General features: G+C 40.8%; 1 protein-coding gene across 3 annotated transcripts in view; it reads right to left on the bottom strand.

The window, feature by feature from the left end:
- Tmem117 (transmembrane protein 117) overlaps nt 1-14,775 on the bottom strand; it is a 467,221-nt gene that overhangs the window by 200,844 nt on the left and 251,602 nt on the right. For all 3 annotated transcript variants that reach the window (XM_076911950.1, XM_076911951.1, XM_034517349.2), the window contains exon 4: nt 10,868-10,967. In XM_076911950.1, the coding sequence (XP_076768065.1) occupies nt 10,868-10,967 (100 nt within the window). The remainder of the gene's footprint in view (nt 1-10,867; nt 10,968-14,775) is intronic.

Here is a 14,775-nt window from a genome sequence, read left to right as displayed (position 1 = left end):
TAAATACCTAGGAACTATAGCATCTATCTTAAACAAAGTTAGTCCATATAAAACCTTAACTCCCTTCCGGTTCTAGGTGAAATATACTTTGCACCTGTAGCAGTATATTTCCCACTAATTAAACTCGGTATTTTGGGAGGAGGTAATGTGGGAGGAGTAAGAAAAAGGAAGAGGAGGAGCTAGGAAAAAGAAAGAGGAGAGAGAAGAGAAAATGGTGGCAGATGTACGAATGTCTCCAGCAGCCTAAGGTAGTTGATATATCTAGATTAGGTATTGGGTAACACTTCTAATTGTGTGAGCTTCTTGTTATTTGAGCATTACCAAATATATAAAGCTATTGGATAATCTTTAAATATTAGAGTCTCATTTCTACCGGGTACCGTGTGGATGGTGGGATGGTCTGGGCTTAGCACAGCCTTGTGGAGACAGCATGGAAGATTGGCAGAGCCATCTCGTGGGTGCCACGGCCAGTGTTTCTAGCTGGCTGTTTCTAGCTGTGGCACACCCATGGTCTCTGGCCACTTCCAGCTGTGGAGAGCTTGGCTTCAGGCCATGGAGCATGGCAGCTTGAGCTAGACAGAGCCACCGCCGCTTAGATGGTCAGGCTGCACAGCCCCATTTACTAAATATTAACAGTAACATGCACCACCTACATTTGTCAAAGGGAACTAGAGTAACAGCTGAATTGCACACTATGAAGAGTAACAGTTTGACGAGATGCTATAGTAGCATCACCTTGAGCCCAGAGAGATACACAATCTGCTCTGTCTAGTTGATGATAAAATCCAACCAATTTAATGGACAAGAGAGCAGAAAAAAATCAAATCAAATGTTACTGCATTATCTCACGTTGTATTCAAGTCTCCCACAAAATACCATCCTCTCCCAAATTAGGGTAGTATAGCAGTTGAACTCATTCAAAATCTGGAACCATCCTGCCTGCATTCAAATGTGACACTGAGGAAGGATATGACACACTTCTTATCTCACCATTTGCTTAGGGTTATTTAAAAAGAAGAACAGAAGGAAGAAGAGGAGAAGGGAGAAAGAAAAAAGGAAGAATGGGGAGGTGGGAAGGAAGATGAAGAAAGAAGAGGAGGAAGAAGATGAGGAGGAAGAGGAAGAGGAAGAAGAGGAAATGCAGGAGGAAGAGAGAGAGGAAGAAGAGGACTTTTTTAGTATTCTGAGTAATGGATCATTCCACTCATTTCTTTTCCCTTTTGTTCAACATGTCCTGTTATTCAAAGTACTTACAAATATGTATTTATGTGTATATATGTAAAATAGCATATGTGATATAGTATCTAACATATCTGGCTTTCTATTAATATGTATGGGGCATGTAATAACACACAATTATCTCAGTATTTGCATAATATGGTTACATGTAAACCTTATTTTATGTGTGTATGTATTAGCATATTCGTGTGTACATGTTATTTTGAACATATGTAACATAGCTATATTAATACAAATCAGCGTGGATAAGCACTATTTCAACTATCAAATGACATGCGTGAAGTGATGCCTGGCTTACAGAATCCTAGGTAGAAGGTTAAAGGTTAGAGACATGAAGAGAAAGGACCTCATTTATCCTTAAGCATCCCAAAGAGTCTTCTGTGTAATCATGCTAACCTGTGCCAACACCAACAACTGGACCCCATTCATGACAATTCAGATAGCAATGCCTCCTGACAATTAATCAAACTCTTCCAGGTGAATGATGGACAAATGGTACTTTAACAAGCACAGAACATTATGGCAGGAAAGTCGTCGAGAATGTGTGGACAAAGGGGCATGTGTCCCGAGGATGAATAAGGTATAATAGAACTAAAGAATCTAAAACAGAGCCGGGACTGGGAAAGCAAACAAACAGACAAATGACAGAATAAGCTGGCTGTGGTGGCAACGTCTGTCTATAAGAAATGTCCTGTGTTTCTCAAGTTCACTGTGCTTTAACCCAATGTCACTTCCCAAGTGGCTTCTGTGTCTTTAGTACAGAATGTTCATACACTTTTAGCAAATGAATATAATTAAATATAAAGCACTTACTACATACAATGAATTTATTTTTTTACATTTGGGGGGAGTCGTTAATGTTACAAGACTGATACCAAAAGCTGCACTCCTCCCTGCTTCTATTATTAAACATCTAGACATTATATCACACTTCTTAAATTAAGAAATCCTTTCTTAAATGTCATATTCTATATATGCTTTTCCAAATCCAACTGTCCTGAAAACTAAAAGGCTCTTGATCTATCTGTGATATTATCTGAAGTTAGACCCTCCTGGCTTATCAGTTCTTTAGTGAGAACTTTTTTTTAAGAAATATGAAACACAAAGCTAAAATATTTTAGTGACATTAAAATATTTAAATACACTAAAGCAAAATGACCACACCGGTAACTTCTAAAGAATAGAAAAAAATATAAAACATAATTGCTTTTGCATACTCTTTAGTTCCATCAAATGATCAAACTGTCCGCATTTGGAGGATTTAAGTGTTGCTGCATTATTTTGATTGAAAATGTTGGCACCAGAGACCTTTGTGTCCCCAGGTATATCTAGATGGTGGTCTATGCTGGCTCTCTGTCTGGATCTTCCTATCCAGGGCATGGCAGACTCCTAGCAGGCCTCTATGAAAGCACATGACCACATCTCTGCTTCTTTCCTTTCTCCCTCCTGTTCCTCTGATTTCCCATGAAGATAACTTTCTCAATTATGTGAGAATTCTGTGTGCTTATAAGAATACTCAAAGAAAACAAAAACAAGAGTCTTATGACCTCAGTTTCTTCAAAAGCTTTAAAAACAAAACTGTTCTTGGGGTGTGCTGTTTTGCCCCTCCCAGATATAGCAGATAGGAGTGGGTTCACTTTGGACTGTTCATCACAGCTATTATTTGTTTATTCACCTCTATAGAAAACATGTTTTTGCCTTACTTTGTCCTTGTGATTATACATTTTACTCAGGTGACTCCTCTTTACTCTCAGAGTATAAACTGTCTGATGCTCTGAATAAAGTGGGCTATTGCATGATACTTTAGTCTGTCTCATTTTTAGGCCCTGCTTTCCCAGATTCATGCAGCCAACTATAGAGTAGGTAGCACTCCATAAATCATGTACCCTCAATTTCCCTGATATGATGTCCCCTAGTGGCACATAGCATAATTAAATGTTCAACCCAGTTTCCACCTTAGATGAGCAAAATAATGAAATGCAACATACAAATTGTCCCAAATGTGGTGTTGTCAGGAAGGTCACTGATGCTATGAACTAATGCCACTGTCTGGGTGGAGAAAGCCAAGTGGAATATGCAGGTGAATGTCCGCAGGACCAGCTGCTCCTGGGACCGGCATCCAGTGGTTAAACATCTGGCCTACAACCTTCTGCTTGTCAACTCAGCTTGTCCACTGGCTTTGTTAATTCTATTCTTCTAATCTGTGGTTCAGAGTTTAAGTTAATTTCTAGTATAAAACCCAGTAAATCGTAACTGCTGCTTTATTTCAAGCAGTAAATCAAATTCAATTATGCTCTTTATTTTGTCATTTTGAGAAATCAGTGAAAGAGAAATAATTAGAAACCGTGCATCTATCACAATACAAATTGTCAAGATCAGTTTCAGGCAGAATAACAAGCTAGATTTGAGGTTGGTTATTTTCCAGTTATCGTTCATTGATAAATTTGGCTCTTTTAGAACAGTCTAAGATGCAGTAATATATCAGATTTTTTTCATTTATGTATGTGAATGTTTTGCCTACATGTGTGTCTGTGTACCACATACATGTAATCCTCAAGGAGGTCAGAAGAGGTTATCAGATCCCCTGGGACTGGACGTATAGATGGTTGTGAGACACCATGTGGATGCTGGGAATTGAACCCAGGTCCTCTGAAAGAGCAGTCAGTGCTCTTAAGCATGAACTTACCTCTCCTGCCCCTATTTAAGAAAACAAAAAATAGCCAAAGATATTTCTTACTTTGCTGAAATGAAGATCAAACATTCCTTCATTCTTTCCTTCTTTAGCATGTAACAAGCATATACAACTTTAAAAAGCTTACATTTTAGATTTATATATGTGTGTAATTATAAATGTTATGGTTTCTATATTTAAATTGAAAAAAAAGGCAGACTTCTATTTTCAAACACTTCAGATATGTTCTGTTCTCTAAATGTTAACCCAGAAGGAGAATAAGAAACCATCAAGTGTTGAGCGACTTTCAGATCTATGCCTCCAGTGATGCTTAACCAATCCTTTCCTTGCTCAAGTGACTTAGGAAACCGATCTCAATCCCTCTGCCTTCTCCCCACAGCTGGGAGCAGGGCCATAGACCAACAAAAATGACCACTGAGGGGAGGCTGTGGGGAGGCTGTGTGACTCAGCTTTTGCTTTGTATACTTGCCCTTCACGTCACCATCCAGTAAGAATTCCATTAACGATCTGTTACTTCATGGCTAGTCACAAGCACGTTCCTTCATAGCAATGGAAATATTTTAGCATGAGCAAGTGCACAGCCTGGACCAGTGTAGCTGACCTTCCTTGCTTCCCCCAGCATTCTAGAACCACCACTGTAGGGTTAAGTTACAGAACTGAGCCAGGAAAAAGGGTGAAGCAAAATAGTACTATGCTCTCTTACGACTATCTTCTCCTTAGAAAATACTTTTTTATGTAACCCAGGCTCGCCTGAAACTTGCCCTGCAGCAGAAGATGACCATAAGCAGACGCCTCCTGCTTCTACCTCCAAAGTATTATAACATAGGTTTGTATCATCATGCCTGGTTAAAAAAAAAAAAAACACTTCTTTTAAAAATATTTTTCTTTGAAAATTTCAAACAGGTATATAAGACAACTTGCTTTTCATTTTTAAAATGTTTTATTTATTCTTGGAGAATTTGTATTGAATATTATAAACAATATTGTATATACTTTAATCATATTCATTCTTCTCCCCAGCTCCTCCCAGATCCTCTTCCATCTTCCTATCCACCCAACTTCATGTCACTTTTTTTAAAGACCAAAACAAAATATGGAGTCCCTTTTGTGTTGTCTGACTATTTCTGAGCATGGAGCCTGCCCAGTGCCACTCCAGTGAAGAAAGCTGACTTTTCCTCACCAGTAGCTATGAAATGCACATGGCTCACTGGACAGGGATAGGACTCCATACACACTTTGTATGTTGCTCATGTCTACATCCCACTGTCTGTCTCCAACTCCCCTGAGTTTCCCCCAAACAACTCCCTCTCAAACTCTTGTTCTCTCTCTCTCTCTCTCTCTCTCTCTCTCTCTCTCTCTCTCTCTCTCTCTCTCGTCTAACCAGCAACACCTCTAACTGCACAGCTGTGGAGTCATCCATTGAGGCATGGACAACTCATCACTGTCCACATCCTCGATGAAAGGTGGCAAAGTGACTCTATGTGCCCAGTAGCTCCCCAGCCAGACGTGGTTCACGGAAGCTCCTATCCACTACGTGCTACAATTTTTAACAGCTTTGAACTTGTGCCAAGGGACAACAACTGTTTAGTTCATGACATACAACCATGACATATCTGGAGGACAGCATTTCCCAACACTTTCCCACATTCTCTGGCTCTTACATCCTTTCCACCCCTTGTTCTCCAACGTTCCCTGGGCTTCGGTGAATATTTCTTTAGTACCTATTTGATGCCTGGTTTCCTGATGAGTGCTAGGAACAAAGCTGAGAACACACTGGTATTATCTGCTCCCTCAAGAAGCTTCTAGTTGAGTTAGGCAGTGTTGACACCTTCTGTGTAGATAGATACAGCTTTTCGAAATATTGTTATTAATTAATAATATTATCAATATTTCATTTTAATCAATTATTCATTAACAACTGATAATTAAAACATGTGGTTTATTATGAAATTCAGTTTCAAAAAAGTACAAAATACATAAATATTTTATCAATTAATCATATTTAATTGTAATTAATTATTCATTAATAATTGATCGATAAAATGTGTGGTCTGTTATTATGAAATTCTGATTCCCGAAAAATAGAAAATACGTGACAGTCAAGAAGGTAGCAACTGACATTTAAATATGCAGATAGCCAACAGGATATTTATATGTGAAGCAAGCACAGGTAATATATAGAGGAATAAACTGTTCCTAAATAACATCCTGGCTAACTCACCTTCATGGTGCTGGAAGTTTCCCCAAGAACTACTAAAGGAGAAAGATAACAAACAGCCTTACCCAACTGTGATGCTGCACAGAGTGGTCCAGCAAGACAGGACCACTGGGGAGAGCATAATCAAATGATTGCTAGAGGGATGAAGGATGAAACCGCCCCTAAGTTCTAACCTTTATTCTCAGAGATCAGTGCCCCTCTCATTCCCAGCAGAGGAGCTTCTTTTTGCAGCAGGTGATTAACACAGGTGATTAACACATTACAACAGGTGACATGCTTAAGAAGCCATGGAGTGCTCAGCTCTAGACAAGGCATCTATGTCACACTCTGCCACCCTGCAAGGCTCAGGGATCACAGTGGCAAGGAGGGCAGGGAGATTCTACGACCTGAAGATAATAGATGTCTGAAGTAAAAAGAATATGCCCTGCGCCATTGTCCACATGAATCCTCAGTGCATGGAACTGCATGCAAAGGCCTGCACAGGATCAAGTCAACCAAAATCCCAGCGTGGATGGGGGAGGATGTCACGAATCCACCCTGAGTCAAGACATCGGCAGCGGGCGGCTGCTCGGGAGAGAATGTCAGTTTTCCTCCGGGATGCCAAGTTCCTTGCTTTATTTTTGTTTTGTTTTGTTTTGTTTAAAAAAAAACAGCACATGAAGTTAGTGCTGGGGAAATAGGGGAGGAACTCAAGGGAACGAAATGAGCAGACTGGCTGTACAATGCATACTGTATATGTATGAAATTCTCAAATGACGATAAAGAAATAAAACCACTTTTTTTTCTCGTAAAATCATATTCTTGCTCAAGCTGCAACAGATACCACTAAGGAAATTTAATACTTTTATTTCTCAAAGTAGTCTAATTTCAGACGCTCCATTTTTTTCTAACCAAGAGGCATTTCTTCAGGTAGATATTGAATAAAGACCTCGAGCTCTAAAAAACTTTCAAGAAAGCATAGTATTAAAATCAAACACAGTGCTGCTATACAAGGTGACACAAGAAGCATCAGAAATAAAAGTAAAGTGACAGATGGTGTGGTGGATTGAAAAAAAATGAACCCTACAGGACCATCAGGAACAGCACTATTGGGGGTGTGGCCTTGGCAGAGTGGGCGTGACCTTGCCCGAGGAGGAGGACATGTGTCCCTGGGGATGGGCTTTGAGGTTTCAGATGCCTAAGCCAGGTTTTGTTTCACTTCCTTCCTGCTGCCTGCAGATCCATATGCTGAACTCTTAGCTACTTCCCCAGCACCATGTCTGCCTGTGTGTCTCCATGCTTCCCACCATGATGATAAGGCACTGAACCTCTGAACCTGTAAGCCAGCCCCAATGAAATGCTTTTCTTTTTTATAAGACTTGCCCTGACCATGGTGTCTCCGCACAGCATTGGAAACCCTAAGAGAGATGACCTAATGTATCTGTGACGTAACTACATAGAAGAATCTTTCCTGTGTTGTCACATGTAAATGAATGTCCACAGCCACCCCAGGCCATGCATGCCGAGGCATGTACACAGCAGGTAGCATTTAGAATACATGCTACTGTCATATCAGTGCTAGCACAACTGTCTCCACAGAGCATCTCTTCCTATCGCTGTGTTAGTGCCCCCCTCCTTACTTCACCAGAACCTCGACCGTCTCACCGCCATGAACCATAGTATTAACTGCTAGAAGATAAAAGCAAGGAGGGAGGAGAGATGCCAGGGGCTGGGGAATGGAAGTGGTTAGCTGAAGACAGCAGGAGCCTCTTCCCTCTGGTAGGAAGTGAAAAGCAACAGCCCGGTGGTGGTGATGTCCACCGAACCCCACCTGTTTTCAACATTAGGGGAGGTGGAACATGGAAAGTCGGAGCCATCAGCTCCTGGATGACAAAGGAGTAGACATGAAGAAACTGTAGCTCAAGATAGACAGTGTTTCTGCTTTACACACATGTGTTCAGAATACAACTCTTTGCTCCTAAAAATGGCAACAGTGTAGCCCAGTGCTGATTACAATGATACTTTATACATCTCTTTTATTTAAAAACAAATATTTAACAACAACAAAAAATGGTAAGCATAACAGGGTTTTGTATGCATTTGTCCTTCAGACAGGATCTACTGCAAAGCCAAGGACGGGGCTGGACACTCAGTCATGTGATGGCCAGGGGTATTTCAGAGTGTCTGGGATGACTCTTGTCTTTAGATCACATTGATCTGGATAGCCTTTATGAACCATGGGAAAGCTGAGAATTATTTCCAGAAAGAGAAATCTTTCACTACAGAAATGCATTAAGAGTTAATATGTGATTGTCAATGTAAAAAGTCACCTGCTTTTCCCTGAAGGTCACTGTCATCATTGATATTCATTCCATACTGAGAATTCTATGCACATGAAGGTCAAAACTACCTGAGATTCCTCTCATGAGGAAAAATATTATTTTTTAAAGCGTTATCAATGCACACACATGTAGGCATATAAATATTTATTGGAAAGTTGCTGCCTGTCAATGAATAGGAGAGGGAATCGAGACTGCGTTCTGGGAATCCTCCCTGTGTGGCTGTGCCTACAGAGCGGGAACTTGCATTTACTTTGTCATTTCTGCCTGAGTCTAGTAGGGAAAGGTCACCGTTTCATATAACATAAGCAGAAAGAGAACCGGCGCTCCACCCCAGTTTACAGAAAGGAAGAGCGGGGCAGCCCATGGGACTCAAGCTCACATTGGGTGGTTATGACTAAAACACACTATTCTTCGTTCTCCATTCTGTTCTAGCTTTCTAATAAAGCAGTGATCTATAGAAGAGGAAAGAGCTAGGTTATACATATACAAATACGAGGCTTTGAGGAGAAGACATTCATCTTTGAGCCTGAATTAGACCTTGAGAAAAAGACAGCATCATGGGCTGATTCTTTGCGTTCCTCTTACCTTTGCCTGTAACAAAGCAGACATGTACAGGACTGGAAACACAACCAGAAAGGATGAAATGTCAAAGCTACCCTATGCACATTCCTTTGAAGGAGATTAAGGAGTAGACTTAGCAACAACAATAACAAACAAACAAACACCACAGAGGCAGCGCTCCAGATGGAGAGGAGTACCACAGTGAGGAAATGTTTGGAGACTTAGATACAATCAGGCCATAGACAAACTGATACCACAAGAAAGGCAGCAAATGGCTTCAGTACTAAATGCCGGCATGAGCTTCCAAACTGCAGAGCAATTTTTGTTATGTCTTTACTCCTGTTGCTCCTTCATTGGCTTTTCAAGAGCAAAACCAGGAAGTGGTGGGCCCCACCACCTGTCTACTATGCACTGGTAGTGTCAGGACAACTCCAGACAATCTGCACCTGGCTGCCTGGGACATGGTGGGATCTACCAAGGGTCCAGAAGTCCTGGCAGCATGAGGTTTGGCTCAGTGACCTTCCCTTCAGTCAGTGGAGTAGGCCCAGACAAACAATGCAACAGCCAGGGCGAAGCTCTGACATCTGCCACACACTTCAGCATGTTAAGCCCTAGCTAGGGCCAAACATTTTATATTTATAAAAAAAAAAAAAAACATATAACAAAAATAGAAAACTATGAAATCCATTCAAGAAATGTGAAAATTGGGTTTATATCTTATTTCTTGAAGGTCAGAGCATGAGTGTCAAGGTCAGAGAGTCCTAGTTTCTGAAACCTTGATCTGGTTCTCACTTCTATTTTATTTCACAGAGTTGAGCTAAATGTCACAATCACAATGAATGTAGAATTTTCTCAAAAGACACCACCCAAAATTTCAATTACATTATTTTCCAATGTGTGTACCTCCTCCTAAATAGATTTTACTAATGGAAATGCAGCTTTTGCTATGCCGTAGCCTGCACTCTGTGAGTAGCCTATTCTGAGCACTATTTTCACTCATTAAAAGCAAGTCATTATTAAATGAATTTGATTTTGTCTGTGTGTGCTGGAGAGGGATAGAAGTTTATGGTTGTGCACATGCAAGTAAAAATCAAGACATCCTTAGATACCATCCTCAGAAACATCATCAACCTCCTTTGAAGGAGAATCTGTCAAAGGCTGCCCAAGCCTCAAGTGCTCAGCTCTCTACCCATGTCCATGTGGTCAACAGCAGGCTGTGTGCATACAGCAATAATGAATCTAGAAGACAGGCACTCAAGAGGACAATCTGAGCAGAGGCAATGGGGGAATCGGAATGGGGAGAGGACACACAGCATTGGTGCAATTCCAGAGTGCTCTTATATGAAATTCTTAGAAGATAGCCTCAAGTTTAAAAACCACAGCTATCAAAACTCTTATATTTATATTATACCAGTGAGCCATTGGTTCATGAAAGAAAACAAATTTAGAGACGTTTCTGATGCCCTTCTGAGACATACCACATTGCATCCCTTACCTGGCAACTCTGTGTGTCAAGACAACAGCTGCCAAAAGATTGTTCAGAATTTCATAGAGAGGATTTTTCCATTAAGAAGCATATATATGTACATACATAGATTCGGGTTGCATTGGTCACTTTCTGAGGGCTACAGATATTAAATATAATCTCCAGATTAATCTATGCTTACAAAATCCATTATGAACAAAAATAAGCAATTAGTTTTCAGCACTGGTACATACTTACAAATGTGTGCTCTTAAAACAGTTAGTAATTCTTCCCACAACATCCTTCCAACATTACAGACACACCTTCCATTTGACATTTGTTCAGACTGAGGGAAGTTATGCTTTCCTTACCATCCAGGCTGTGACGAAGTCGCCCATCCAGGTCCCCACAGCAGCTAGTTTCATGAAGCTTTCATTGCGGATGCCCATATAGTCTGTGATGAGATATGCTCTGTGGGAACAAACACAGGGCATTGCCCAGTCAGAGAGCTGTCTAGTCAAAGTTTCCCAGTGCAGCCACAGATGCACACTCTTTCCCCTCTTAATAGCTTCCTGGATATCATCTCTCATTTGTTTATATGTTTGCAAAGACAAGGGAACATTTGGAGGGTATCTGGGTCAGTTTTGATTAGATTTGAAAACTGATTGGGAATTTGGCCATTGCTGCATGCAGTCCACCCTTGAGCTGCAAGAAGACCAACATCAGCTTTTGAACATTTGAACAGAAATCTTCAGCAAAGGCTTCATTTCATGCTCACTCAAGTGTGAGCAAAGCTGAGACAATCCCTGACACGGGGAGCCTGAGAGGGAAGACATGTTTTGTCAACTTAGAACCACTGGAAAGGTGCTGGACAGGGCCTTGGTGTATCACACCAGGATACTGCTCAGAACCCTGTCAAGTTTTAAGAAAGACATCTACACAGTGAACTAAGGTCACATTTGATTCAGTGTGCATGGCCTCAATCATTACTGGAAACAACAATGATCAGAATGTTTAATACATCATTTCTGTTTTATACAGCTAACTCTTTTTTCTCAATTTTTGCATTTTGATTTTAATTTATATATTTATTCACTTTGTATCCCAAATGCACCCTGCCCCATCCTATTTTTCCTCCCACTTCCACCCTTACAAATCTTCCCCATCCCCCCACTCTTCTTCTGAGAGAAAGGGAAGTCTCCCCCACTCCCCACCCCTGTTGGGTACCACCCCCACCCTGGGACATCCAGTCACAGTAGGCCTAAGTGCATCCTCTCCAACTGAGGCTGAACCAGGCAGTCAGTTAGGGGAAGAGGATCCAAAAGCAGGCAGGAGAGTCAAAGACCTGAGCCCATGAGCCAGTTGTTAGGGGACCGACATGAAGACCGAGCTGCACATTTGCTATGAATGTGTAGGGGACCTAGGTCCAGCTCCTGAATGCTCTTTGGTGAGTGGTTCAGTCTCTGTGAGCCTCCATGGGCCCAGGCTAGTTGACTCTGTTGGTCTTCTTGTGGTGTCCTTGATCTCTCTGGCTCATCCATTTCTATCCCCCCTTCCACAAAAGACTCCCCAAGTACCGCCCGATGTTTGGATGTGGGTCTCTCTGTCGTCTCCATCCACTGCTGGATGAAGCCTCTCAGGAGACAGTTATGCTAGTCTGCAAGCATAACAAGAATCACTAACCCTTACTTGCTTGCAATAACACCATTCATACTCTTTTCAACTCAGAGAGGGATGGTCATGGTACAGCAGCATCAGGAGTAAGACTATTTGTCTTGAAGGAAGCATTGCCCTTTCTACTTTCTCATGTTACAATTTTTACTAATTATTATTTCCTCGTGTCTCTAGGGAAACTGGGCCAGTCAATGTCAAGTGAGTAAATAAGTGATGGCAGGGCATCAAGTTTCTCTCCCCAAGTTTTCTTACCTGTAAGGTTTTTCACCCTGATTATTTTAATCTCAATTTGGCTCCTTTTCCTAAAAATTATGATACCATGTAATTTACAGTATTGGTAAAAACCTGCTTCTTCTTGAATTAGTCTCAGATAGATAATAACATGTTTGCTGTTTATCTGCTGAAAATTGTAAAGTTCATTTTTAAAACTGATGGATTGAAAACCATCTTTAATTTGGTTATTTTATTCCTGGAGTTATTTTTAGACAGTTCCATTATTTTAAAAATAAAAAAGATATCTAAATAGTTTTTAAGAACAAAATTTTATACTCTTAAAATAATTCTTTTTCTACAGAAGATCTCATTCACCTTTGTTGGAAAGTCTATGGCAGTGGTTCTTAACCTTCACCATGCTGTGACCCTTTAACACAGTTCTTCATGTTGTGGTGTCCTCCCAACCATAACATTATTTTCATTGCTGCTTCATAACTGTAATTGTGCTACTCTTGTAAATCATAATGTAAATATCTGATATGCAGGATATCTTATATATGACTCCCAAATGTTGGGCCTCATTTTGGCCCTGGTTTGGGCTTTGTGGACAAATCCAAGCCTGGCTCGAGTTTCTGCAGCCTTGTGGGAGAGCCTAAGTGTGGCTTTTTGAGACCTATCTCAGTCCCTTCTGTATTGGAGTGACAACAGGACCTGTTTGGCTCTGCCTCTGGCCAGCTGTTGCTGATGTAGATCTTTGCCATTGGCCCCGTCAGTCACCTCATACCCTCCGTTACCCTTCCCCACCTACTATGTCATCTCAGCCCACCAAAAATCCCCCTCCCAATCCTCCAAATTTATATAAGCGAGAGGCTGATGCAATAAAGTTGAGTTCCTACTTCAACAAGACTCCCGGCTCACGGTGTTTCTTTTGACACTCACCATCCCGCTCAGACCCGGAGAGACCCGGCAGCGGAACTGGAACCTCTCTCCTCTCGAGTGGACCTGCTGGCAAGGAGCCAACACTCAAAGAGGTAGAAACCCACAGGTTAAAAACCACTACTCTAAGTAAATGTGTTGAACTCTCCGGCAAACACTGTAGTTGCTGATTGGATTTCCATATTATATGAAGAAGTGTAACTAAAAGAACTTATGTGTTCACAATGTGTAGTTTGAGTACAGTGTGTCCATCAATTTTCATCTAGATACAGTGATGTGGTTTACTACTTGTGTTTTACAGATACCGGGAACCACATCTAGAGTTCTACAACTTGTTCTAAGTAAGCGTGTGACAAATGAGTAAGATTAGAATATAAATATTCCTGCCTCTCCCATATAGACTCATAACGATTATGCTATATTAATAATCGTCCTGCAAGTATTAATAGAGATATATAAACATGAAGAAAATCTTCTTTATACTTTTGTGCATGCTGAAGATGTAAGGCCCTTGATGAATCAGAGTAAGAAGCCAACAGTAGCATTAACCACTACTTAGAGCTACCACACATACTGAACACCCTCTGTTGTAGGCTCACTGATCTGAGTACTTCTATCTGAAAGCTTCAAAGTGAGCAGACCTTGCTGTCACCCAGTTCAGCACCACAACCATCACTGAATAGCTCTGAGACAGTGAAATCCATGCACTTTGGAGTATCAGCTTTGGGAACTGTCCAGCATTTTCAATGACATTTTGATGAATATGCTCAATGACATCTTACTCCCTGTACATTTTACCAATGAATTAAAAATCACTAGAGTGCACTGTGTGCATGAGTGTGTGTGTGTGTGTGTACATGTACACATGAGTGTGTATGTGGTTGTGCATGTGTGTATGAATGCATCATATTTTGTTTTTAGCAGATAGCCTGAATATACTTGTAACAGATCAATGATCCAGCCAAGAACAACTAAAATAAGTGTAAATAAAAATAACAAGCCCCCGAAAATCTGCTTAAATGTTAATAAAACATCGAAGACTAAAGAAATTGGGGCAGTACATTGGAGAAAAGTATGCATCTTCCCTGGAGACACTTGCTTATTCAAGATGCAAGGCAATGAAAAGCTTGGCATGGCCTGATCACAGAACAGGCCCTGTCATCTGAAACAAGAATATTGAAAACTTAAAGAGCTATAATTCTGGTGAGGAAGGAAGAATTCAGAACAGGACACAACACGCCACTGCTTTGCCTTTCCTGGCTTTTGTCACACTCTGAACTTCTTAAGGAGAAATAACCACAAGACTAAGTCAAGTCAAAAATATTGTTATAATATATGCTAAGGAGACTATTATAGATCACAACTCATTACAGAGTGTGGATAAGAATACAAGCCCATGAATGGATAGAGCAGTGGTCCTCACCATGTGGGTCCTGACCCTTTGGAGAGTGTCGAA

This window comes from Arvicanthis niloticus, chromosome 13, assembly GCF_011762505.2.
Source record: "Arvicanthis niloticus isolate mArvNil1 chromosome 13, mArvNil1.pat.X, whole genome shotgun sequence".
NCBI lineage: Eukaryota > Metazoa > Chordata > Mammalia > Rodentia > Muridae > Arvicanthis > Arvicanthis niloticus.
This window is presented reverse-complemented; position numbering and strand designations above follow the sequence as displayed.